At 38.4% G+C, this 25,859-nt stretch overlaps 1 protein-coding gene across 1 annotated transcript in view; it reads right to left on the reverse strand.

Annotated features, from left to right (window-relative positions):
• Positions 1-10,762: 10,762 nt before the first annotated feature.
• Positions 10,763-25,859, reverse strand: part of rgmb (repulsive guidance molecule BMP co-receptor b) — a 42,395-nt gene continuing 27,298 nt past the window's right edge. Inside the window, exon 3 of the mRNA XM_057831682.1 lies at positions 10,763-12,605. Coding sequence (XP_057687665.1) covers positions 11,865-12,605 — 741 coding nt within the window. The 3' untranslated portion in view covers positions 10,763-11,864. The remainder of the gene's footprint in view (positions 12,606-25,859) is intronic.

Here is a 25,859-nt window from a genome sequence, read left to right on the forward strand (position 1 = left end):
GCATTACCCGGGTCTATGACAAGCATGATGTGTACTCTCGGGACGCAATGCGGTCCGTTTCTCATTGCGTCCAGAAGACCGCGCTGTGTATTAGTTCCGCTTTACTCGACTTATGTAAATAATCGGAATTTGGATGTTTGTGACTCGTTCTCCAATCTTCCGCGGCCGAATCGCTCAAGGATGTAATGACGGCTGGACATGTTGTACCGTGGTTCTAAGTGTTGGATGGTGCGTCTTTACTCACGAGAGATAATGGCTCGTCATCCAGAATGAATTCTTCGACTCTTGTTATTCCCTGGGCTTTGGGACTGTCGAGTGCCAGTTTGTCACGCATAGCAAAAGTTTCTGCCAGTGTTAGTTGCGTAGGACCTTTCTTTTTGTCTTCGGTTTTCTTAACAAACTCCTTATATTGTTTGTGGTGGTATTTCGCTAAATGCTTGATTAAGTTGGTTGAATTAAAACTTCTTACAGCTTTACCACCACGCTTGACGTTATCGTGGCATATGTTGCGCTCTGCCTCTTCGTCTTTGTCGTCCTTTAAGGTGAAACGATCCCACACAGCTGACATTTTTACCGATAAGGTCTCTCGGTAAATTGGGAGACGGTAATGTAGTGTGTTGAAGGTGTGCCGTAAAATGCGGACCGGATTTTAGGGAAACCGAAGCAAACACTGGAATGGATTATGTAAATCGGTGTGCTGGAAAACCCGGACCGGACTTTTAAAAAACTGAATTGGAAGTCTGGATCGGAATTTTTCCGTGTCGGCCGATCCGATACCGATGCACATTTTTTTGCCCATATCGGCGTCCGATCCGATCCAAATATCGGCTCGGGACATCTCTAGTTATTACTACTGTTAAAATAGAATTGAGTGTTTATGACACTGGTTATGTTTTCATCTCCAGATGTTGCAATATGGACAAATGCAGTAATTATGTTCATCTTGAGGCTGCTCCTCTTGAAGATTCTTGTTTTTAACGCTGTGATGACAACACACGCTATTAAGACGTGGTAAGAAATATGTGTAAAACATTTTTAAAAACCTCATCATTTAGGGCAGGGGTCAGCAACCAGCGGCTCTAGAGCCACATGCAGTTCTTTAGCGCTGCCCAAGGGACTCCTTGGCGCTTTTTCAAAAAAATGTTTGAAAATGGAAAAAGACTGGGGAGAGTATATTTTTTTATTTAATATATTTTTTGTTTTACCCTAATTTTTCGCACGATAAGGCGCACCTAACTATAAGCCGCCACCCATCAAATTTGTCATGAAAACGGCATTTGTTTATAGATAAGCTGCAGCTGTCCTCACTCTATTATGGGATATTTGCACCAAAAGATATTAACCAGTAACACTTTATTTGACAGTGGCATCACACAACAGTCATAAAAACAAATGAACCACCATAAACGGCACAGTAGGTATTTTCAAACAAAGATTTAGGAATTTCTGACTAGTATACAGTCCCTGACAAAAGTCTTGTCGCTTATTCATTTTGTAGAAACAATTGCTAATAACCTCTCTTTTAATTATTCAATTTGTTTCAGAAATGGCTCATATGAAAGCTAAGACCCTCCCAAATGATGTTGAATGTACAAAAATATATTTGTTTCACTGAACAAAGATTTATCATTTAATGAAGACATAAAGGTCAAATTTTGGCAAGACAAAAGTTTTGTCGCCTACAGAAAGTAGTGCGAAATTTGAAAAAAAAAAACGTACTTCAAACACAAAAAATATGTTACATAACATTAGCGAATTAAGTAGTGGTGCTGTGAGATCCAAATTTAATATTTTTTATGACTTCCATGGGCTTCGGCAAGGATTCATACAATTTATTGATGAAATCATCAAGAACATCAAAGAAAGCAGTCTTGCATGCCTCCCAGAGTTCATCAACATTCTTGGGTTTCGGCTTCCATGCTTCCTCTTTCATCCTACTCCAGACATGCTCAATGATGTTCATGTCTGGTGACTGGGCTGGCCAGTCCTGGAGGATCTTGATCTTCTTTGCCTTGAGGAACTTTGAAGTAGAGATTGAAGTATGCGAGGGAGCACCATCCTGCTGCAGAATTTGTCCCTTTTTATGATTAGGAATGTAAGAGGCAGCTAAGATTTTTTTGATATTTCAGACTAATTATGTTGCCTTCCACCCTGCAGATCTCTCGCACACCCCATACTGGATGCAACCCCAGACCATGATTTTGCCACCACCAAACTTCACTGTTTTCTGAGTGAATCTCGGATCCATGCGGGCTCCAGTAGGTCTCCTGCAATATTTGCGGTGACTGTGGTGTAAATCAATGGAAGATTCATGTGAAAAATCCACCTTTTGCCACTTTTCCAGCGAATGCCACACATTTTTTTTAATTGTCTGCACCCTGTGAGAAAAATAGTCTGAAATATCAACAAATCTTAGCTGCCTCTTACATTCCTAACCATAAAAAGGGACAAATTCTGCAGCAGGATGGTGCTCCATCGCATACTTCATCTCTACCTCAAAGTTCCTCAAGGCAAAGATCAAGATCCTCCAGGACTGGCCAGCCCAGTCACCAGACATGAACATCATTGAGCATGTCTGGGGTACGATAAAAGAGGAAGCATGGAAGACGAAACCCAAGAATGTTGATGAACTCTGGGAGGCATGCAAGACTGCTTTCTTTGATGTTCCTGATGACTTCATCAATAAATTGTATGAATCCTTGCCGAAGCCCATGGAAGTCATTAGATTTGGATCTCACAGCACCACTACTTAATTCGCTTATGTTATGTAATATATTTTTGTATTTGAAGTACATTTTTTGTTCAATTTTCACACTACTTTCTGTAGCCGACAAAACTTTTGTCTTGCCAAAATTTGACCTTTATGTCTTCATTAAATGATAAATCTTTTTTCAGTGAAACAAATATATTTTTTTACATTCAACATCATTTGGGAGGGTCTTACCTTTCATATGAGCCATTTCTGAAACCAATTGAATAATTAAAAGTCAGGTTGCTAACAATTGTTTCTACAAAATGGATAAGCGACAAGACTTTTGTCAGGGACTGTATTACTGCACACTGTGAATTGTTGGTTTCTGTCATTTGACCAACCATAGGCATAAATACCTAACTTTGTCATTCTGAATTTTTTAGTCTTTTTTTTTTTCTATTGCTGTCACTTAGGAAGTCGTCAGTGACGGTTGTAACTTATTTAGACTGATATGTTTGTCATGTGTTAGATTAATTATTGACAAACATTTCTTAATATATTAACAATGCTGGTTTTGTTTTTCACTTTCAGGTGATTGGAAAGTGATAGAATCAACAGAAGAAGAGTTATTTCTTTTGGACATTTGTACTCAAATATGAGGAGTCCTACAATCATTGTGAGTGGCTTAATGGAAAAATTTTGGACTACAACCCCTAGCAAAAAGTATGGAATCACCAGTCTTGGACGAGCACTCACTCAAGACCTTTTATCATATAGACAAAACTCGGATAAAAAGCTTGAAAAAATAATGAATTAGTTCAAAAGTGCAACTCCTTGGCATTCAGAAACACTAAAAGAAATGAATAAAAAACATTGTGGTGGTCAGTAAATGTTACTTTTATAGAGCAAGTGCAGGGAAATAAATATAGAATCACTCCATTCTGAAGAAAAAAATACGGAATCACTCAATTTTGAGTAGAAATTACAGACACACCCATGCAATTTTCTGTCCTTAATTGGGCCCATGCCTCAGATTAGATCTGCTCATTAGTCAGCAGTTAAAAACAGTGCCGTAATCACACCTTGGAGGGCTGCTGGACCAAGTGGATTCACAAGAATCATGACTCCAACAAGAGAGATATGTCTTGAGATCAAGGAGAGGATTATCAAACTTCTTGAAGAAGGTAACGCTACACGTATGGTTGCCAAAGATGTGGGCTGTTCACAGTCAGTTGGACCAAGTACAAACAGCATGACAAGGTTGTTAAAATTAAGTGTACTGGTAGACCAAGGAAGACATCCAAACATTATGACCAACAACTAAAGGCCATATGTCTTGAAAACAGAAGATGTACAACAACATAAATGAAGGAGAAATGGGAGGAAGCTGGAGTCAAGGTATGTGACAGAACTGTGGAAAACTGCAAAATGGAAATGGGATTTTCATGCAGGAAAGCAAAAAGGAAACTATCATTGACACTTAAACAGGAAAGAACAAGACTGCAATGGGCTAAGGAGAGGCATTCATGGACTGTGAATGACTGGATGGTTATTTTCAGTGATGAGTCAAGAATCTGTATTGGACAAGGTGATAATGCTGGAACTTTTGTTTGGTGCCGTTCCAATGAGGTTTACAAAGATGACTGCCTGAAAAAAAAACATCAAAATTCCCTCAGTCCTTGATGATATGGTGCTGCATGTCAGGCAAAGGCTCTAGAGCAGGGGTTTTCAACCCAGTCCTCAAGGCACACTGTGGGTCCTGGTTTTTGTTCCAGCCGATCCAGCAGAGACAGTTGAACCAATGAGGCTTCTGCTAAAACAAGCCACACCTGACTGCAATCAACTGATTGCACTTGTAAAACACCAGATTGGGGAAAAAGTGTTGTCATCTTGTTTGGTAAGAATGAAATCCTGCACCCACAGTGTGCCTTAGTGGAATAGGTTGGGAACCCCTGCTCTAGAGAGATGGCTGTGGTTAAATCTTCAATAAATGCACAAGTTTACATTGAAACTTTAGACAGATTTCTTACCCCTTTAATTGAAAATATGTTTGGGGATAAGGAAATCATGTTCCAAGATGACAATGCATCATGCCACAGAGCTAAAACTATTAAAACATTCCTTGGAGAAAAAGTCATCCAGTCAATGTCATGGCCTGCAAATAGCCCATATCTCAACCCTATTGAAAACTAGGGTTGTTCCAATCGTGTTTTTTTTGCTCCCGATCCGATCGTTTTAGTTTGAATATCTGCCGATCCCGATATTTCCCGATTCGATTGCTTTTTTTGCTCCCGATTCAATTCCAATCATTCACGATAATTTTTCCCGATCATATACATTTTGGCAATGCATTAAGAAAATAATGAATACAACTCGGACGAATATACACATTCAACATACAATACATAAGTACTGTATTTGTTTATTATGACAATAAATCCTCAAGATTGCATTTACATTATTAACATTCTTTCTGTGAGAGGGAGCCACGGATAGAAAGACTTGTAATTCTTAAAGGATAAATGTGACTTTGTATATTGTGACTAAATATTGCCATCTAGTGTATTTGTTGAGCTTTCAGTAAATGATACTGTAGCCATTTAACTGTTCTGCCCAAATGCATGATGGGAAGTGCAACCATGACTGTGCGTAGTGGCACCAATTGATATATCTTCTCTACGTTGGGAAGTAACATAGGGTGTTAAGGAAAAGACCAACCACGACCATTCTTCCCCACATTGCTTCCCACGATATTTCTAATTATTGAGAGAGGGATTTTAAAGCTTTAGCCAATTAAAAAGTGGCTCCAAAGACTGCCAAAATTCTCTCTACTCATTTTACGCTGCATGTTAGCTCTATATATAGGTAAACGGGACAATGCGTGAGTGGGACGTGCAGCGCATGCATTAAATATTTTAACGTGATTAATTTTAAAAAATTAATTACCGCCGTTTACGCGATAGATTTGATAGCCCTACTTTAAGCCAAAACTAAAGACTCTGGATGAATGTAAGACATTTTGTCTGTAACGTTAAATACAATTAGAAAACGATTTAATTAAAATATATGTATATATAAAATAAAAAGGCATGTCCGATATTTTTTTGCCGATTCTGATACTTTGAAAATGACGTGATCGGACCCGATATATCGGCATCCTGATCGTTCGGGACATCTTTATTGAAAACCTGTGGTGGAAATTGAAAAAAAAAAAAAAAAGTTCCACAGCAAGGCTCCGACCTGCAAGGATGATCTGGAAACTGCAATCAAAGAGAGTTGACACCAAATTGATGAAGAATACTGTATGTCCCTCATCAAGTCTATGCCTCAGAGACTGCAAGCTGTCATAAAAGCCAGAGGTGGTGCAACTAAATACTAGATATGTGTTTTGATTGTTATTTCTTTGTTTGTTTCTCATGATTCCATATATTTTTGCTCAGAATGGAGTGATTCGTAGTGTTTCTGAATGCTGAAGACTTGCACTTTTGAACTAATTCATTATTTTTTCAAGCTTTTTATCCGAGTTTGTTCTACATAATAAAATGTCTCAGCGAGTGCTCGTCCGAGACTGGTGATTCCATAGTTTTTGCTAGGGGTTGTACAATTATTTTTTAAGTCTTCTATTACAACACAAATTGGATGCAGTCCAATACAGCAATTTATTGTTTGTGAAGTTTGCATCCCAGGTGTAGACAATATTGTCAGTTGAGGTTGTGTGGAAGCCAAACCTCACATCTTATCAAGAGCATACCTAACCTCAAGACAGACATTAGTACACTCGGGTGTGATCCCAATGTTTTTTCGACTCTCATAGCCGACAGAGCTGTTGTAAGTAAAGCTGTTGAAGATCATGCAACCAAAAATTATGTTGGGACTGTTTAGTTATTGTTTTTTTTTTTGTTGAAATAAAACAGACACATTTTTTTCCTCCATGTTTTTTTTTTAAGTGCCTTGAAGTACACACTGACATAGCAACAGAGCACCACTGGGTGACAGTACAATCACAATTTACAATTTTTTAAATTATTCACACAGCAAGATGATGTACTTATCCATACAGGAATCTACTGTTCTTAAATAAGTTAAATACGCCAGCCTTTCCACAAAACATTCACACATCATAAAAGCAAACACGAGTGTAAATTTAGCTAACGCTTATGGCCAAGTAGAGAACAATTACAGAGAATTTCATGACTAATGGCTTACAGTCCAAAGTTGATACATTTCTATCAGGTATATAAAAAAAGTGAACAATTCCCACATCTGCTGTAGTATCCCATAACTGTCACGGTGGTGAAATGTCAGTCATTTGAGAGTCCTCCAATGTTCAGTACTTTAAACCAGATCCTGGTAAGAGACAGTTTGTTAATTTAAAGCAATAAATTGAAAAAGAAGGTGCTGCTCTCATGGTGTGTTATGTCCTTTGTACATTAACAAACAGATATTTGTCTTTGGCTCAAACCAACCCAAACAAGACTATAAGCGACAAATATGAGCCCAAAAACTGTACTTGCAGCCTATTGGCAAAGATGTGGAAATGTTTTGAAATAACTGCAGGAAGAACTACAATCACATCCAGGCAAGTCAACGACAGGATCAAAAAACACTGATACGCGCACATGTTGAAATCAAGACTGAAAAAGGAAAAATGTCCATTACAAGACAAAATACAACAGGTCACATTATACTTAAAGCAACACTAGGTAACTTTTCAACCTTGATCAAATATTTTCATAACATTTGTGGTGATATGTCAACTGACAACTAGCTGAATGACACCTCTTTTATATCTTGAGGGGGTCTGTCGCGTTTTCACCGACACTAATTAATTTTGAGGAGCCACAAAAAAAAAAAAGTACAAATTAGGGTTGTTCCGATCATGTTTTTTGCTCCCGATCCGATCCCGATCCTTTTAGTTTGAGTATCTGCCGGTCCCGATATTTCCCGATCCGATTGCTTTTTTTTTGCTCCCGATTCAATTCCAATCATTCCCGATAATTTTTCCCGATCATATACATTTTGGCAATGCATTACGAAAAAAATGAATAAAACTCGGACGAATATATACATTCAACATACAGTACATAAGTACTGTATTTATTTATTATGACAATAAATCCTCAAGATGGCATATACATTATTAACATTCTTTCTGTGAGAGGGATCCACGGATAGGAAGAATTGTGACTTTGTATATTGTGACTAAATATTGCCATCTAGTGAATTTGTTGAGCTTTCAGTAAATGATACTGTAGTCATGCCCAAATGCATGATGGGAAGTGGAACCATGACTGTGCGTAGTGCTACCAATTGATATATCTTCTCTGCGTTTGCAAATAACATAAGGTGTTAAGATAAAGATCGATTGCTATCTTGCTTCGCCACATTGCTTCCCATGATATTTCTAATCATAGGGAGAGGGATTGTAAGGTTTTAGCCAATTAAAAAAAGGCTCCAAAGGCTGCCAAAATTCACTCTACTCATTTTACGCTGCCTTTTATCTCTCTATATAGGTAGAACGGCGCCATTACAGATTGAGCGCGACAATGCGTGAGTGGATCGTGCAGCGCATGCATTAATTGCGTTAAATATTTTAACATGATACTTTTTTTTTTTAATTACCGCCGTTAATAGGATAAATTTGATAACCCTACCTTAAGCCTAAACTAAAGACTCTGGAAGAGTGAAACATATTATGTCTGTAACGTTAAATACAATTAGAAAACGATTTAATTAAAAAAAAAAAAAAAAAAAAATTTTTTTGCCGATTCCGATACTTTGAAAATGACGCGATCGGACCCGATCGTTCGGGACATCTCTAGTACAAATGTGTTGACTGCTTTACGGCATACGTGACTTTCCCTTTTCTTATTCATTATAAAGACGGACTAACGCTTTTGCGCGAATCCTGCAAAGATGGCAGAGCAACAAAAGAGACAAAAAGTTTTGTCTGAGGAGGAAAAAGAAAGGGGGGCTACCAGGATATAAAGAGTAACCATTGGCCTGCCTTTCACTCGCTGGCATGACACCCCCGTTCGGGTTTAGCCACACTGAGCCACACGGTTGCTAACCTTCAAATGCTATTGTTTAGCCACAACTGGATTCATTACCTTATTAATTTTCATCCTTCACACAGCCTTTGGACACAGAAATTTTATTTAATCCATCTGCAGGCGACCATCATGATTTAACGACTCTATGCGGGTGTGCGCTGGTCCTCATCGGAAACGTCATCTTACTTAAAGGGATCTACGGATTGAAAGACTTGTAGTTCTTAAAACATAAACGTTATTATAAGGTAAAATAATTTGATATTGAAACCCCTCTTGATGTTTTCGGTTTTATACAATATGTAAAATTTGTTTAACTAGTAGGTCACCACTGTTGACGTCGCAGGGCTGTGACGTCACATGGTTTCGCTGCCGGGCTTCCAGAGGATGACTCTAGGGCAGTACTTCTCATATAGTGGGGTGCGCCATGCAGAGCCATGCCGGGGGTGGCGCATGTGACTTCGGGGAAACACTTTTTTTGCCGTACGAGAATAAAGTGTATCTGCACAGCCACTCAGTAGGGGGCAGAGGTGCTCTCATTTTCAGAGTGTGCACAGTGTTTTTGAACAGAATAAGAGCACACAGAAAAAAATACACGAGGAGATGAGAAAGACCAGTTTGTTTGCTGTGTCTAAAAATGGTTGTAGCGGACAGCGGGAGCCAAATCAATTAAGACGTCACTTAAAGACATGAGACCCTGATCACATTGATAAGCCGCTTGATTGTTTTTCAGCGAAAACATGCCGAATATTGCCAGCAATCGTCCCTCTTTGTCAGTGTTACAGCAGTAAACCAGCATGCACTGTTAGCGTACTAGTGCAAAATAACCCCACACCATAGCAAAGGAGCTGATACTGCAAAAAAAAAAAAAAATGTCCCTCTGTCCAATGACACCGTCGTTTAATTTGAATTTGTTATTATTGATTGATTTCAGTAAGTTATATTTTTCAGAATCAAATAGTCAAAAAAAATGTACCTTGAGTGTATTTTTAGAGTTTGGATGTGACTTTTTTTATTCAGGCAAATTGATGCGCCTTAACAGTTTTCTGCTACAGACAAAACAATGTTAGTAAAGTTATACTTCATTCTAAGTTGATATATATTACTTTTTTCCCTTGGATATAAAAAAGGACAATGTTATGCTTAGGTGTACTTATAATAATAATTTTAGAGACAAATGGTACTATTAAGATAAGCGGCAGAATTGGGAGGTGGGGGGCCGAAACGTTTACGTCCTCGTGGGGGGGCGTAACAGAAAATAATTGAGAAACACTACTCTAGGAACATAAAAATGTCATCTGTTCAACCTTAAATTTGAACCCGAGAGGAACCTTAATGAGCTCGAGAGCACTGCTGAAATATCTCAAAACGAGCAGCAAAAGAAAAATGAAGAGGAAAGACGGAATGAGACGAGACGAGAGTAGCAAAAAAATGGTGTTCTGCGGTCTGCCAAAATGTGCTGAACCGGCGAAACGTCTACGAGAGGCGAATTTGACACCCAAAGTACTACCATGCGCTTTCAGCTTGTTTTGTTTAGATGCATACAGACAGAACATACTAAAGATGCCTTAAGAAAATACTTAAACGTTGTAATATCAAATAAAGGTGGTTTATATATGCTACTTGACTAATGTGGTCAACAGATGAACAATCTGCTTTAAAAGTATCACAAAAAAGCACATTGTTAAAAAAAAAAGTGCCGCAAAAATTAATGGAATAACTCGAGTGATTCGATTAGAAAAAAAATTGGATTAAATTTTGCTGCTTCGAGTATTGTTTAATTAAAGTGCCGTTGTAATGGTTTGTTTTAAAAGTATTTTCATTTAGTTTTACTGATTTGGGTGTATACACTGCCCTCTAGTGGCGACAGTGACTATGACATAACTCACTTCAAATGGCTGAATCCAGTTGCTCCCTGTTAAGACCAACATGCTAAGCTAATGGTTTTTTTTTTTTTTAATGAATTCGTAATTATGTTTATAGGTACATTTAGATGTTTTTTGTGGGAATGTTTAAACAAAAACAAAAAAAAAAAAGGATTTTATAGCATTAAATTGTCTTTTTTTTTTTTTTTTATACTGTTTGAGGCTCAGCTCAGGTATTTTTTTATATTCCTTATTCGATTACTTATTATTCGAAATAACAAGTTCATTGATTAATTGACTACTAAAATGATCGATAGCTGCAGCCGTACTTAAATGTATGAGAGGGAAACACATGCAAAAAGTATTTTGAAGCAATGAAAAGGTAATAAAAGACCCAATAAAAACACAAACAGTAAGTACTCGCCGCTTTTAACCGATTAGCACGTGTCGGACGTCTCGCCGCATAGAAGGAATTGCGGTAACCCGGTAATATTCGTCGAGCGACAGTGACAATCTTCATCATCACCCCGAGCGTCCATTGTGCGCTTAAAACATGGCACCCTCCATGGTCAAAACGTACTAACTATCATAGATTTTTAAATCAATGGCAATATTTTATGTGTTTCTAATAACATATTCTAGTAAAAGAGAACAATTGTGTCTTATTAGAGCCTACAAGTCTTTAAGTTAGGGGTTACCTTTAAGGCAAAACACTACCGCTTTCATCCACCGGCTTCGCTAAAATCGACCAAAACTGAAAAGTTACCAAGTGTTGCTTTAACATAAGAGTACTGTATTATACTGAGTAATCACCCACCAAGATATTAATGTATTTTTGTCAAAATGGCTGACTCAAACGTTGCCAGAATTGAGCAGGTCACAAAAAATATTGGTAAAGGAACTTTGGAAAAGTGTGGGTGAAAAACACTGATGTGGATTTGAAAAAGCAAAAAAAAAAAAAAAATTAAAGTGCTTCTATAAAGACAAAAATCATGTCTGAAGTATTATAAATCACACCAAATAACACGCTAAACTATTACACTGTGCTAGGAAAAAACATTATTTACATATCGTGTAATTAATCATTTATTCCTACAGAACATCACTGAAGTCACTGTCATTGATCCGAAGAAGAAGAAAGCTTGAAAGTGGTACCGCTGTTAAGAAGCGCCAACTCAGCTAAACCAGCCGTCGGTAGTAGTGCTCAGTCAAAAAGTCTTTCTAGTGCACTTCATGTACATGCAAAGACTACCACTTTTACACAAAACTAAGCGTACAAAGTAGAAGCAGAGTGAAGAGTAGAAAAGGTTGGGGGTACAGAATGGAGGGGGCAGAAGCTTGTGGGTAGATCCTCCATTTGTCTCTGTGCGGGTGAAGACTCTCCATGTCTTTCTGGGCGCTGTATGCTGCCACGGTAAAGTTAGCGTCCCCGGTGGTAAGGAGGTCAAACACACAGGAGTGGAAGTAAATGTCCTGCACCTCCAGCTGCTCCCGGCAGCGGTCCTTTGCACCCTCCAGAGTGAACACCTGCCTGTCACCGTAGGAGGATAACTGTATCTGTGAAGAATATCTGGGCCCGTGCAGATGCTGGAGCTGAAGGCCAACTGAAGGCGGAGACAGGGGCAGGTGACCGCCCTGGTCGATGCGTTCAACCCTGGGGCAGCCGTTTAGACATAGCTGCAGGTCTTGAGTGGCGTCATAGGCCTGAGACAGCTCCTCTGGGATCCGTACCGCCAGGGTTAGGTAGCGACCGAGCTGTCGGACAATCACCGTGACGCCAATGTAACCCGCGTGCAGCTCTACGTGGTGGCCCGGACTGCGCTCTGAGATCCAAAGGGCCCGCACTTTCCCAGTGGCACCGTCTGTCCCCATGGAGACGTGAATGGGGTCGCCACTGCTCACCGTTCCATCGTCGAAGGCGGCGGGTAAGTTGTCAGTCACGGCTTGGTAGACCCTTTGGTCAGTGCAGCCCTCGTAGGGTTTGAAGATAACAGTGATCTATAAGTAAACGGAGAGACGTGCATTAACTGAATGAACAAAAGTGAAACAAAGCAACAGAACGAGGTAAAACTGCAATATAGAAAGGCCATGCAGCTATTTCTCCCAGATTATGAAATTGTTGGCACAGTGTCAAAATATTATATATATGTAAATATCTCATCAAAACATTTAAAAAATATTTTTTAAAAGAATGAATTATATAAGCCCTCGTCACAGAAACTTTCACTTCAAGGTTTGCATCAAGTTACAGTGCCTTGCAAAAGTATTCGGCCCCCTTGAACCTTGCAACCTTTCGCCACATTTCAGGCTTCAAACAAAGATATAAAATTTTAATTTTTTGTCAAGAATCAACAACAAGTGGGAACCAATCGTGAAGTGGAACAAAATTTATTGGATAATTTAAACTTTTTTAACAAAAAACTGAAAAGTGGGGCGTGCAATATTATTCGGCCCCCTTGCGTTAATACTTTGTAGTGCCAGCTTTTGCTCTAATTACAGCTGCAAGTCGCTTGGGGTATGTTTCTATCAGTTTTGCACATCGAGAGACTGACATTCTTGCCCATTCTTCCTTGCAAAACAGCTCGAGCTCAGTGAGGTTGGATGGAGAGTGTTTGTGAACAGCAGTCTTCAGCTCTTTCCACAGATTCTCGATTGGATTCAGGTCTGGACTTTGACTTGGCCATTCTAACACCTGGAAACGTTTATTTTTGAACCATTCCATTGAAGATTTGGCTTTATGTTTTGGATCATTGTCCTGTTGGAAGATACATCTCCGTCCCAGTCTCAGGTCTTGTGCAGATACCAACAGGTTTTCTTCCAGAATGTTCCTGTATTTGGCTGCATCCATCTTCCCGTCAATTTTAACCATCTTCCCAGTCCCTGCTGAAGAAAAGCAGGCCCAAACCATGATGCTGCCACCACCATGTTTGACAGTGGGGATTGTGTGTTCAGGGTGATGAGCTGTGTTGCTTTTACGCCAAACATATCGTTTTGCATTGTGGCCAAAAAGTTCAATTTTGGTTTCATCTGACCAGAGCACCTTCCTCCACATGTTTGGTGTGTCTCCCAGGTGGCTTGTGGCAAACTTTAAACGAGACTTTTTATGGATATCTTTGAGAAATGGCTTTCTTCTTGCCACTCTTCCATAAAGGCCAGATTTGTGCAGTGTACGACTGATTGTTGTCCTATGGACAGACTCTCCCACCTCAGCTGTAGATGTCTGCAGTTCATCCAGAGTGATCATGAGCCTCTTGGCTGCATCTCTGATCAGTTTTCTCCTTGTTTGAGAAGAAAGTTTGGAAGGACGGCCGGGTCTTGGTAGATTTGCAGTGGTCTGATGCTCCTTCCATTTCAATATGATGGCTTGCACAGTGCTCCTTGAGATGTTTAAAGCTTGGAAAATCTTTTTGTATCCAAATCCGGCTTTAAACTTCTCCAACAGTATCTCGGACCTGCCTGGTGTGTTCCTTGGTTTTCATAATGTTCTCTGCACTTTAAACAAAACCCTGAGACTATCACAGAGCAGGTGCATTTATACGGAGACTTGATTACACACAGGTGGATTCTATTTATCATCATCGGTCATTTAGGACAACATTGGATCATTCAGAGATCCTCACTGAACTTCTGGAGTGAGTTTGCTGCACTGAAAGTAAAGGGGCCAAATAATATTGCACGCCCCACTTTTCAGTTTTTTATTTGTTAAAAAAGTTTAAATTATCCAATAAATGTTGTTCCACTTCACGATTGTGTCCCACTTGTTGTTGATTCTTGACAAAAAAATTGAATTTCATATCTTTATGTTTGAAGCCTGAAATGTGGCGAAAGGTTGCAAGATTCAAGGGGGCCGAATACTTTTGCAAGGCACTGTATGTGAGCATGCTTCCAAGCAGACCCATCCAGAAAAAGGTATGATAAAGGGGTGTGACAATTAATGCTGCAACGATTAATCGATTAAGTCGAGTGATTCGATTAGTTTCAAATCATATTTTGCTGCTTTGAGGATTCATTTAATTAGAGTGGCGTTGTAATGGTTTGTTTTGAAAGTGTTTGCATTTAGTTTTAATGATTTGGGTGGATATACTGCCCTCTAGTTGCAACTGTGAATATGACATAAGTTATAAAACCAGGCTGAATCCAGTTAAGACCAACATAAGGTATGCTTTTGTTTGAGCTAATATGTCTGTTTATGCATTTGTTATTTAGTTTAAAAGTACATTTGTTTTTTTTTGTGTGAATATGTGTTTGGACGATTTGTTAAGAGCTTTGTAAAATGAAGATAGCATTTAAGCTAGCAAACTTTTGCTATGCAACTTCGATCCTCATTTAGTTATTTTTTTTTTAATATTGTTTGAGGCTAAACTAAGGTATTTAAATTGAGTTTTGAATACAATTATTGCTCATGGGAAATGAAGGTGCAATTCTTCATAGTTTGAAAAAACACTCAGGAATTTTATTTTGTATTTGCACTTAATGCTCTTTTGAAAGTATGATCTTAGCAAGCCAAAATAAATATTTTTGCAAGCATGTTTTACGTCTCCTGAAACTTACTCTGCCATGCATTAAATGTTCATAATCAGATTACTCGATTATTCGAACTAACTGATCGATTTACCACCAAAAGAACCTTCTCCCAACAGTGAAGCATGGAGGTGGGAATGTCAAGATCTGGGCTTGCTTTTCATCCTCAGGACCTGGACAACTCCACATAGTCCAGGGAATCATGAATTCTGAGGAATATTGTCAAATCCTAGAACATAACCTGACGCCATCTGTTTTGAAGTTAAAGCTTGGCAGAAGGTGGATCATGCAACATGATAATGATCCAAAGCATTCCAGCAATACAACCAAGGAATGGCTGAAAAAGAAGAAGATTCGTGTTCTGGACTGGCCCAGTCAAAGTCCTGACCTAAATCCCATTGAAATCCTGTGGCGGGACCTGAAGCGAGCAGTTCATGCCAGACGCCCATCAAACCTCTCTCAACTGACTGCGTTCTGCAAGGAAGAATGGGCAAAAATCCCCCAAAGTAGATGTGAGAGGCTGATTAGTCACTACAGAAACCGTTTGGTTGAGGTAATCTCTGCAAAAGGAGGCGCAATATCCTATTAACTGAAGGGGTTCACATACTTTTGCACACATGATATCTGAGTTTTTCTTAAATCAACCACTTTTGTTAAATAAAGAATGACAATATAACTATTTCTTTTGTTTCAGTCCATTATTTGGAATGTCAGTATTGTGGATTTGGGTATAACTTAACATTTAATAAGGTTATTTTAGTTTTTTTTACAAAAAATCTGACCATCGCTGTGGGGTTCACAAACTTTCGAGCAGCACTGTATATTTTTGGACATTCAACATCTTTTGCAAGGGTCTTAGCTTTCATATGAGCCATTTCTGAAACCAATTGAATAATTAAAAGTCATGTTATTAGCAATTGTTCCTACAAAATGGATAAGCGACAAGACTTTTGTCAGGGACTGTAGTTGTATTGCCATATCCTAAGATAATCGTGAGTCTGGTATAGCAAATTGTATCGTATCATGAGCTACATACCTCTAGTATATTATACGTATGGTCTCTCAGCAACACAGAGCTCAAATATTATCATTACAAACATTATTGACACTTAGAGCAACATTTAAGAAACGTCTAAATGAGTTTTTAACAAGTTGCAATTTGACACAGCTATGCAAACATGCTGGCACATGCACACACACACCTACACATTGGATAGTGGAAGCCGTGGTGTGTGTTCAAGGGTGTGGTGTGAGCATTGCTGCGTGTACTAGTCCAGCATCATAGTTCCGGTGAATGGTGGCTTTGTTCACATGACAGCCATGAGGCATGACCCTGTCAGGCCATTCAGCCTGGAGGACTGTGAGTGTACCTATGTGTGTGTGTGTGTTTCTAATAATTGTGACTAATAACGTGCCCCACCTCTGACACAAGGTCAGACCTTCATCTCCACAGTGGAGCAATCATACTATTTGCTTAGTGTGTGAGTGTGTCTGTGCGTGAGCATGCGCGCGTGGGTGAACACGTGTATCTGCAAGGGTGTGCGTGTCTGTATACCTGCATATTTGAGTGATGAAACTCGAAAGATATGTATGGGGTACATGAAATGGGACATGTATGCATCTGTATAAAATGCCCAATGTTAAATTTGCTTATAATCAGGGGTGAAAGTGGGCCAGAACGGTCAGGAACGCAATTCCGGTATAAGATTCAGGGCCGGAATGTTGTTCCGGTACACAGTGCTTTGATCCCGAAAATATGACTGCAACTGTCAAAATGCTATGTTAAAAAAAAAAAAAGAATAAATAAATAAAAATGCTAAGCTGCTACACATGCATTTCATCTCCAAGAAGAAAACCATCTACCAACATCAGATTTACATACTTACATACAGATTGGTCTCACACAAAAATACACACGGTCCCAGGCTTCAACTGGGACCGTGTGCTTTGGTCAGATGAGACCATGATTGAGCTTTTTGGCAACAAACACTCTAAGTGGGTCTGGCGTGCCACGAAAGATGCACATGCTGAAAAGCACCTCATACCCACTGTGAAGTATGGGGGTGGGTCAATGATGCTGTGGGGCTGTTTTGCTTCCAAAGGCCCTGGGAACCTTGTTAGGGTGCATGGCATCACGAATGCTTTGAAATACCAGGACATTTTAAATCAAAATCTGTTGCCCTCTGCCCGAAAACTGAAGATGGGTCGTCACTGGGTCTTTCAGCAAGACAATGACCCTCTTCATATGGCCAAATCTACACAGAAATGGTTCACCAGACACGAAATCAAGCTCCTCCCATGGCCATCTCAGTCCCCAGACCTTGTTTTGTTGGCAAAACTAGGTTGTACAAAGTATTAACACCAGGGGTGCTAATAATTGTGACACACATTATTTGATGTCGAATATTTTTTTCTTTATGTGGGATTTTTTCCCCACTGAATGAATGCACTTGTATTGAAGGTTGGATTTTTCTCTTTTTTTCCATTAAGGTCCCATATTATTTGAATTAAAAAATATATATATATATATTAGAAGCTAAAAAACACATCTTTTTCAGGGGTGCCAATAAATATGGAGGGCACTGTAAGTCATTTGTACTTATTTTTCTGCATGTATGTTACTTATTTCTTTATTATTAAAAAAAAAGAAAAAAAAGTTGATATTAACTTCAATTGTAATATACATCCTATGTTCTTAAGAAGTTAAAATTGAGATTTGGCATTAAGTATGTGAGGAAATGAGGGAAAATAAAAATTAGGAGATGGGGGTTGGGGTTATTGCTGTTTTTGTTAATTTTTATTTTGCAAATCATTGAAAAAATACAATTTTGAATGAAAATCAGTTTTTGTATGTCTTATAGAAATACATTAACTGCTAAAAGTTTTCTTTGCATTTCAGTAGTTTAAGAGGCTTGACCCCCCCCCCCCCCCCCCAAATGAAAAAAAAAAAAAAAAAAAAAAAAATTAAATAGAATTTCTGGTTCCGTGGCGACCTTCATGTCTTGGAATTCCGGCAAGAAATTCTAACCACTTTCACCCCTGCTTATAACTCACAAATGCGCCAAATGCAAGGCGACGACTGACAAATACACCCAACGGTAAACAGTGGGTCCTTTCACACATATCATTCTATGTTATTAGAGGTCAGGCTATGCTGGGCCATTAACCAAGTTTGGTTTTTCAACAGTGCTTCAGTCACAAGAGAGAGTCACAAGACTGAGCTTTTGGTTGCACACCTGTGAGGCTGACTGGCTGAGAACCAGAAAGACTTCTACAGATTGAAGTAGAGTAGACTGATAGATTGAGTGGGGGTCAAATTTTTCTCATATCGGTGCTATTTTGAGTAGCAACTGTCAAAAGGGTTGAACCAAATAATGTAACCAATCATACCACTTTTTGGCACTCTTGAGCAATGGTGAAGTGGGAGAGGAATGAAGCTTGCAACTTTGCAGTCCATTGGTAGCTTTGTAAAGAATAATATTTTTGATTAGGGCTCAAGCACTAAGCGTGCGAGAGCCCTATTGTAATTATTTTAATTATTGGAGGCCTGAACATGCTCGAAAACTCACCAAAATTTGCATATACATGCGGCTTCGCGTAAATTTCGATAATTTTGAAACGTTGCGAAAAAATTTAACAAAATGGCTCAGTGGCGCCCCCTTAGATTTAAAAAAAAAAAAAAAAAAAAAAGCCTCTCCTATTAGATTTTTTCAACGTAGAGTAATGAAATTTGGGGAGTCAATACCTTGTGCGAAATGGCTCCAAAAATTCTCTTACACCCATATTCCAAACCTAACAGGAAATTGGATATTTTGGATCGGATGTGAAATTTTAATTGATTTACAGAGTGCACATTTGAGACATTGTCGCCGATGGAGTTAGTTGGATCCTTCTCAAAATCGGTGTGACTGTTCAAGAGACATATGACATCTTAAGTTTTCAAAATGGTGCATTTTCATTCATAGGTCCGACCTGGGCGGCGTGCCAAAGTTGGCCTTTTTTTGGGGGGGCAAAATCACAAATTCAGTGACTAATAACTCCGTTATACAACATTCGATCTTTTTCATATTTGGCATGTATGTGAGGAATCCCAGCCTGAACACGACTGCATTAAAATATTTCCGATTAGGTCTGGTGCCCCTGCTGGGAACAGGAAACGGGCTTATTTATGAGACTGGCTCCTCCTCCTAGGGAAAAAAGAACAATTGATCTCAATTCTGTTTCAGATGAGCCTTTAGACATCTGTTCAGGTGCCTGATGGAAAATATTGAGGTTTCGTTGAAACGGAGGAGTCCAAACAGGAAAGTGAAAAGACACCATTTTGTCTCAACACAAAATTTGAACAGTCATAACTTCGCAGATATACAACATATCTGCGCCAAACTTCTCGTGCTTGTTAAGAGTCATACCCTGAAGGTTCCTGTATGGGTCATTTGCATCAACTCTGTAGCGCCAACTCATGGCCAAATCTGTGCATACATGCAGCTGGCATAAATTTTGATAATTTTGCAACCTCTCAAAAAAAAACTTAACAAAATAAAATAATGATTTTAACGATGGTTTCATGCTACATTTTATTGTATACGTGTTTTTTTATTTACTTATAATAATCCCCAAAAGGAGCTAAGCGTTTTTTTTTGGTTTTGAACCGTTTTCTGATTGTTATTACTGCTATCACCTTTCGCCGTGGGTCACGTTCTGCATTCCTACATTGGGTATTGACTAGGGGTGTAACGGTACACAAAAATCTCGGTTCGGTACGTACCTCGGTTTTGAGGTCACGGTTCGGTTCATTTTCGGTACAGTAAGAAAACAAAATGCAAAATATAAATGTGCTAGTTGCTTATTACACACTTTTGTGCTTTCAACAATAGGAACAGTAGCCTATACAAAGCTAGAATTCTGCTCAAAAAGTAGTGGGTGTTTAAAGATAATAATCCAACAACAATTTGCCTTTCAGACCCCACATATTGGTCAACTTTCTTTCAGAAAGAAAGACGAAAAAAGAAGTCCTGTGCTAAAGAGAAAAGCAATCCCAATGACAAAGATTTTAACATGTATTTTACAAATGAAATGCCTCAATGATTTTTTTTTCTTATGAACGGTTTTCAAAAGCTTTATTGGTGGATTTTCTCAAGTTAAAGCGCCACACAGAAATTAATAAATTTAATTGCGTAAGCAGGATCTGTCTATTATTCGTAATATTTAATTACAGGTGTTTTAGCTCATTTCAGTTTATTTTATTTAAATGGGCTATTATTTATTTTATTATGTGTTTGTATTTTACAAATGTGATGTAGTATTCATTTACATTGTATATTTTATGTTGTATAACATTAGTTCCTATGTGAATAATAGTTCCTAATTGTTTAGTTGTGGTAGGAGGGTTTTGTATTGAACACGGGGCCTTTTTGGTTACTATTATAGCAGAGAAGACAGCAGTAAATCAACAAAGACAAGTTAACTGTGCCCCGATCTACCACTCAAGAGATCTGATGGACTCAAAAAGTGGGTTACAATTGCATATTAGTTTGAAAATCGACCAGATCCACCGTATTTTTACACGAGTAACTTCCGGTCTGCCCGATCCTAGCTAGTAGTATTGACGCAGGAGGGCCGCGTCTCGCGTCAAATAATAAACTCCGCCGTTCTTTTTGCGTGCGTCGTGTTGAGCCGCTTCTGGGACGCGTATAACACGCGGCCGCACTGCGACTGGTGTGCATTGGCTGATTGACTTTAACGGCCGCGTTTCACTGTGCTCTCACGGCGGTCACGTTGTCGCGCCGTTGACGTCCTCATTATAGTGGAGAAGACGGAGTAAATATAATCTACACAAAGAAACTCTATCCCGATCGACTCCCAGCCTCGAAAAGTATGGGGTTACATTACGTCAGAAACACGTTCAGTACGCTTCCGTTCCAAACCGACCACCAAGTACCGAAACGGTTCAATGCGAATACATGTTCCGTTAGACCCTTAATAGAAATGTATCTACTTATATACATTCCGTATTGGTTCAATACAGAACACAACTTTTAATTCCCAATTCAGAACGATTCCTTATTTCAAAAGACGGGTGGCAAGCCTATTCAAAAGTGCTGTAGAAGTAAGCTAAGCTAAGTGGCTAAGTGTATGTTGCTGCTGGTGCACAGAGAGGGAGGCTAATAGAGTGACATGATGCTAGCCTGTGTCAATTATTACTCCTTATAATTTCATGAAAGTTGCACTGTTTGGCCTTTGAGAGCAAATACTCTAATGCAGGGGTCTCCAAACCGGTCCTCAAGGGCCACTTTGGGTCCTGGTTTTTGTTCATACCGATCAAGCACAGATCTTTTAACCAATGTGGTTCCTACTAAAACAAGCAGCACCTGACTGCAATCAACTGATTACACTTATAAAACACCAGATTGGTGAAAAGGTGTGGTCTTGTTTTGTTGGAGTGAAATCCTGCACCCACTGCGGCCCTATGTGGCCCTATGTGGAATAGTTTGGAGAACACTGTTCTAAATTTCAAACGAAGCGGTATTGGTATCGGCGCCCAAAAATTGTATCGGTGCATCACTTACCAGAACCCGCCGCGATAAGTGAAAAACCGCAAAGTAGCGCCTGAAAACTTTTTTTTGTGTGTGTGTGTTCAATGTATTTATTCAGATTCAGCCTTGGAAAGAGTTATGTATATTTTAACAAAGGATTTTTAAGCACGTCAAATGTAATAATTATTGTAAGTTTTAAACGTTACTCTCCCACCAAAAATAATTTGGTTAAACAAGAATAAAGTAGAAAATGCTTGGCTTTATTAAATGCTTCATTGAGTGAGTCCACTCAAATCCGCTCAAGCTCCTCAATTACACACATTGAGTTGCCACAGCAACTGTTTAACAAGTTAAACGATGACTGACGAATGTGGCACTTTGAAATTCGCATCTCTGGTAAGGTCAAACCCAAACATCTGTCAATCATCGTTAACTTTAATAAGCAATGCCAGTGCACTGCCTGACCAACGAAGAGCAGGGAGAGGAAGGGAGGGAGGGAGAGTGATACTACGTGTTCGGCTCGGGACCGCTAATCTGCATTAATTTATTTATTTTAATTGAATAAAAATCCAAGATCGACTGGGGGCGCAGTTTGAACAGTTTGCAGCGCTAAGTAGTAAGGGATCACTGTATCTTTTTTTTTTTTTTTTTTACTTTATTTTATTCATATGACGTTTAGTAAATGTTTTTGAATAGTTATTTTGAGATTAAGCGTATTTTAAGGGTTAATTCCGACTTGCGCGGAAATTCGGGTTATGTTGCCAGTGTAGGAACGGAACTCGCTCGTAAACTAAAGACTACCTGTAACGGTAAAAATTATGAAAAACCTTATCAAAGGTAATCCAAAATTGTATTAAAAAAAAAAATACAAGTTGAAGTTGTAAGTTAAATACAAATGAACTGCACTTAACAAATGTTCTGTTGGGAAAGAAGTCATTTTGAACATTTCAGTTTTTAATTCGTATACCCATAGAGAGAGCCTCCTTACCACTGATTGTACTTGTACCACACTTTCAGGAACATTGCTTTATGGCTTTCACCCAAAGGTTAACAATGTGGCGCAATTTGTATGATGTCATACTACCGTGGAACCTTTAAGGTCAAGTGCAATTCATTCATTTTTGCTTGCGCCAAAGCAACTTTTGGTTTCTATTAGGGCTGTCAAAATTATCGCGTTAACGGGTGGTAATTAATTTTTCAAAATTAATCACGTTAAAATATTTGACGCAATTAATGCACATGCCCCACTCAAACAGATTAAAATGACAGCACAGTGCAATGCCCACTTGTTACTTGTGTTTTTTGGAGTTTTGTCGCCCTCTGCTGGCGCTTGGGTGTGACTGATTTTATGGGTTCGCATTGTGTAATTATTGACATCAACAATGGCGAGCTACTATTTTATTTTATGATTGAAATTTTTACAAATTTTATTAAAACAAAAACATTAAGAGGGTATTTAATATAAAAATTTTATAACTTGTACTAACATTTATCTTTTAAGAACTACAAGTCTTTCTATCCATGTATCGCTCTAACAGAATGTTATTAATGTTAATACCATCTTGTTGATTTATTGTTATAATAAACAAATACAGTAGTTATGTACCGTATGTTGAATGTATATATCAATCTTGTGTAGGGCTGCAGCTATCGAATATTTTAGTAATTGATAAGGCGCACCTGACTATAAGCCGCCACCCACCAAATGTGACACGAAAACGGCCTTTGTTCATACATAAGCCGCACTGGACTATAAGATGCAGCTGTCCTCATTGTATTATGGGATATTTACACCAAAAGATATTAACTGGTAACACTTCATTAAATAGCGGTATCATACGACGGTCAGAAGACCAAATGAACCACCGTGAAGCTTTAACCAATTGGTTGCAAAGCTTCATTGCTTCAAGAGGCTTCATTTGGCCATCACTGCTCCCTTGGGGGAGACAGTCAACCTTTTATGCCACCTGCTGTCAACACTGTTGTTGTCCAACATGCCTCCTAGCATGCATTGCAGCGCAACAGATGTAAATAACAATCAAAATTCTTGTTCTGTGCTAATTATTTATTCAGTTACTGTTCCTGTTGTTTAATTAATTGCTAGTTACGGTATTTGGGGCACTTTATTTGACAGTGGTGCCATAAGACTTTCATTAGACAATTAGACACAATTATGACATGACACTGTCATGATAATTAACAAATGATTATAACAGTTATCATTTAGTTTTATTCGGCAAATGATCTCACTTTTAAATGGATGTAAAAAATCCAAGCTGGACACAAATGGAGTTGGTACCATAATTTCCTGGATGACACTAAATGACATCTGTCATAAGCATTCAGTAATGCCCATGATAGTCCCATGTCATAATTATGACGGTCTTATAACGCTGCTGTCAAATAAAGTGTTACCAAATACCATAACAAGCAATTAATGAAACAACTGGAACAGTAAATGAGCACAGAAGTAGCACAGAACATGAATTTTGCTTGTTACTTACATCTGTAGTGCTACAATGCATGGTAGGAGGCATGTGTTGCCTATTAACCAAAATAAATCAATAAATAAGCCGCACTGGACTATAAGCCGCAGGATTCAAAATGAACGACAAAAGTAGCAACTTATAGTCCGGAAATTACGGTAATCGACTGAAAATTATATCGATTAATCGAGTCATCGGATAAAACATTTTTATTTTTAGGTTAAGAGCAATTATAAATATACATGAAAAAACAAGACAGTTCATCTAATATTGAACCATTTTCAGTCAATCAATGTCTTTATTTTCGATGTACATTGTTGAAAACAGACAACAATTGCTTCTCAGATGTGACTAGAATAAAAACACTAATTCACTGCTTTTTCTTAAAAAAACTTCTAGATCTTATAAAAAAAAAATATATTTCTTACCTAAGAATGTCATTACGCTTGATAACACACATCACTTAAAAGTTAGGTGTTTTTCTCATGTGTTTCAATTGAATTTCCATTTGTGTCAAACCATTTTTAAGTTCTAGTTAAAAATTTTAAGTTATTCTAAACTGTAAGTCCTGATAGGATTTTGAGTTTTTGCAGTGTTCAAAATAAATGTACGATACCTGCTGTATTGAAGCTCATTAAGGACCAGTGCCACTTAGTGTTTTATCCAGCAATGACTACTGAGCTAAAATTGACAGTTAGCATTATTTTTTATTTTACACCGTCATCACTCTACAGCGCTATGTTTTCACAGATTAAATAAAGCCTGTATGTAAGACACATTAGCCACACATCGACAGTGGTCATAATTAATACAAAACTAGCCCTCCGCAGGGCTAACGTTACGTGAGCGAGTGACAGTAACGTTAATCTTGGTACTTATAGGACAGTATTAGCGCTAAAGATGGTCCGATCACGTCATTTTCAAAGTATCGGAATCGGCAAAAAAATATCGGCCATGCCTTTTTTTTAATATATATATATATTTTTTAATTAAATCGTTTTCTAATTGTATTTAACGTTACAGACATATGTTACACTCATCCAGAGTCTTTAGTTTAGGCTTAAGGTAGGGTTATCAAATTTATCCCTAAGACGGCGGTAATTACTTTTTTAAAAAATGTATCCCGTTAAAATACTTAACGCAATTAATGCATGCGCTGCACGACCCACTCACGCATTGTCGTGCTCAATCTGTAATGGCGCCATTTTACCTATACAGAGAGATAAAAGGCAGTGTAAAATAAGAAGAGTGACTTTTGGCAGCCTTTGGAGCTTTTTTTTTGAATTGGCTAAAGCTTTACAATCCCTCTCCCTACGATTAGAAATATCATGGGAAGCAATGTGGGGAAGCAAGGTAGCAATTGATCTTTTTCTTGACACCTTATGTTATTTCCCAACGCAGAGAAGATATATCAATTGGTAGCACTACACACAGTCATGGTTCCACTTCCCATCTTGCATTTGGTTTGAATGGCTGCAGTATCATTTACTGAAAGCTCAACAAATACACTAGATGGCAATATTTAGTCACAATATACAAAGTCACATTTATCCTTTAAGAATTACAAGTCTTCATTTTTTTCTTAATGCATTGCCAAAATGTATATGATCGGGAAAAATTATCGGGAATGATTGGAATTGAATCGGGAGCAAAAAAAAGCAATCGGATCGGGAAATATCGGGATCGGCAGATACTCAAACTAAAACGATCAG

Source organism: Corythoichthys intestinalis, chromosome 3 (genome assembly GCF_030265065.1).
Source record: "Corythoichthys intestinalis isolate RoL2023-P3 chromosome 3, ASM3026506v1, whole genome shotgun sequence".
In the NCBI taxonomy this organism is placed as follows: Eukaryota; Metazoa; Chordata; class Actinopteri; order Syngnathiformes; family Syngnathidae; genus Corythoichthys; species Corythoichthys intestinalis.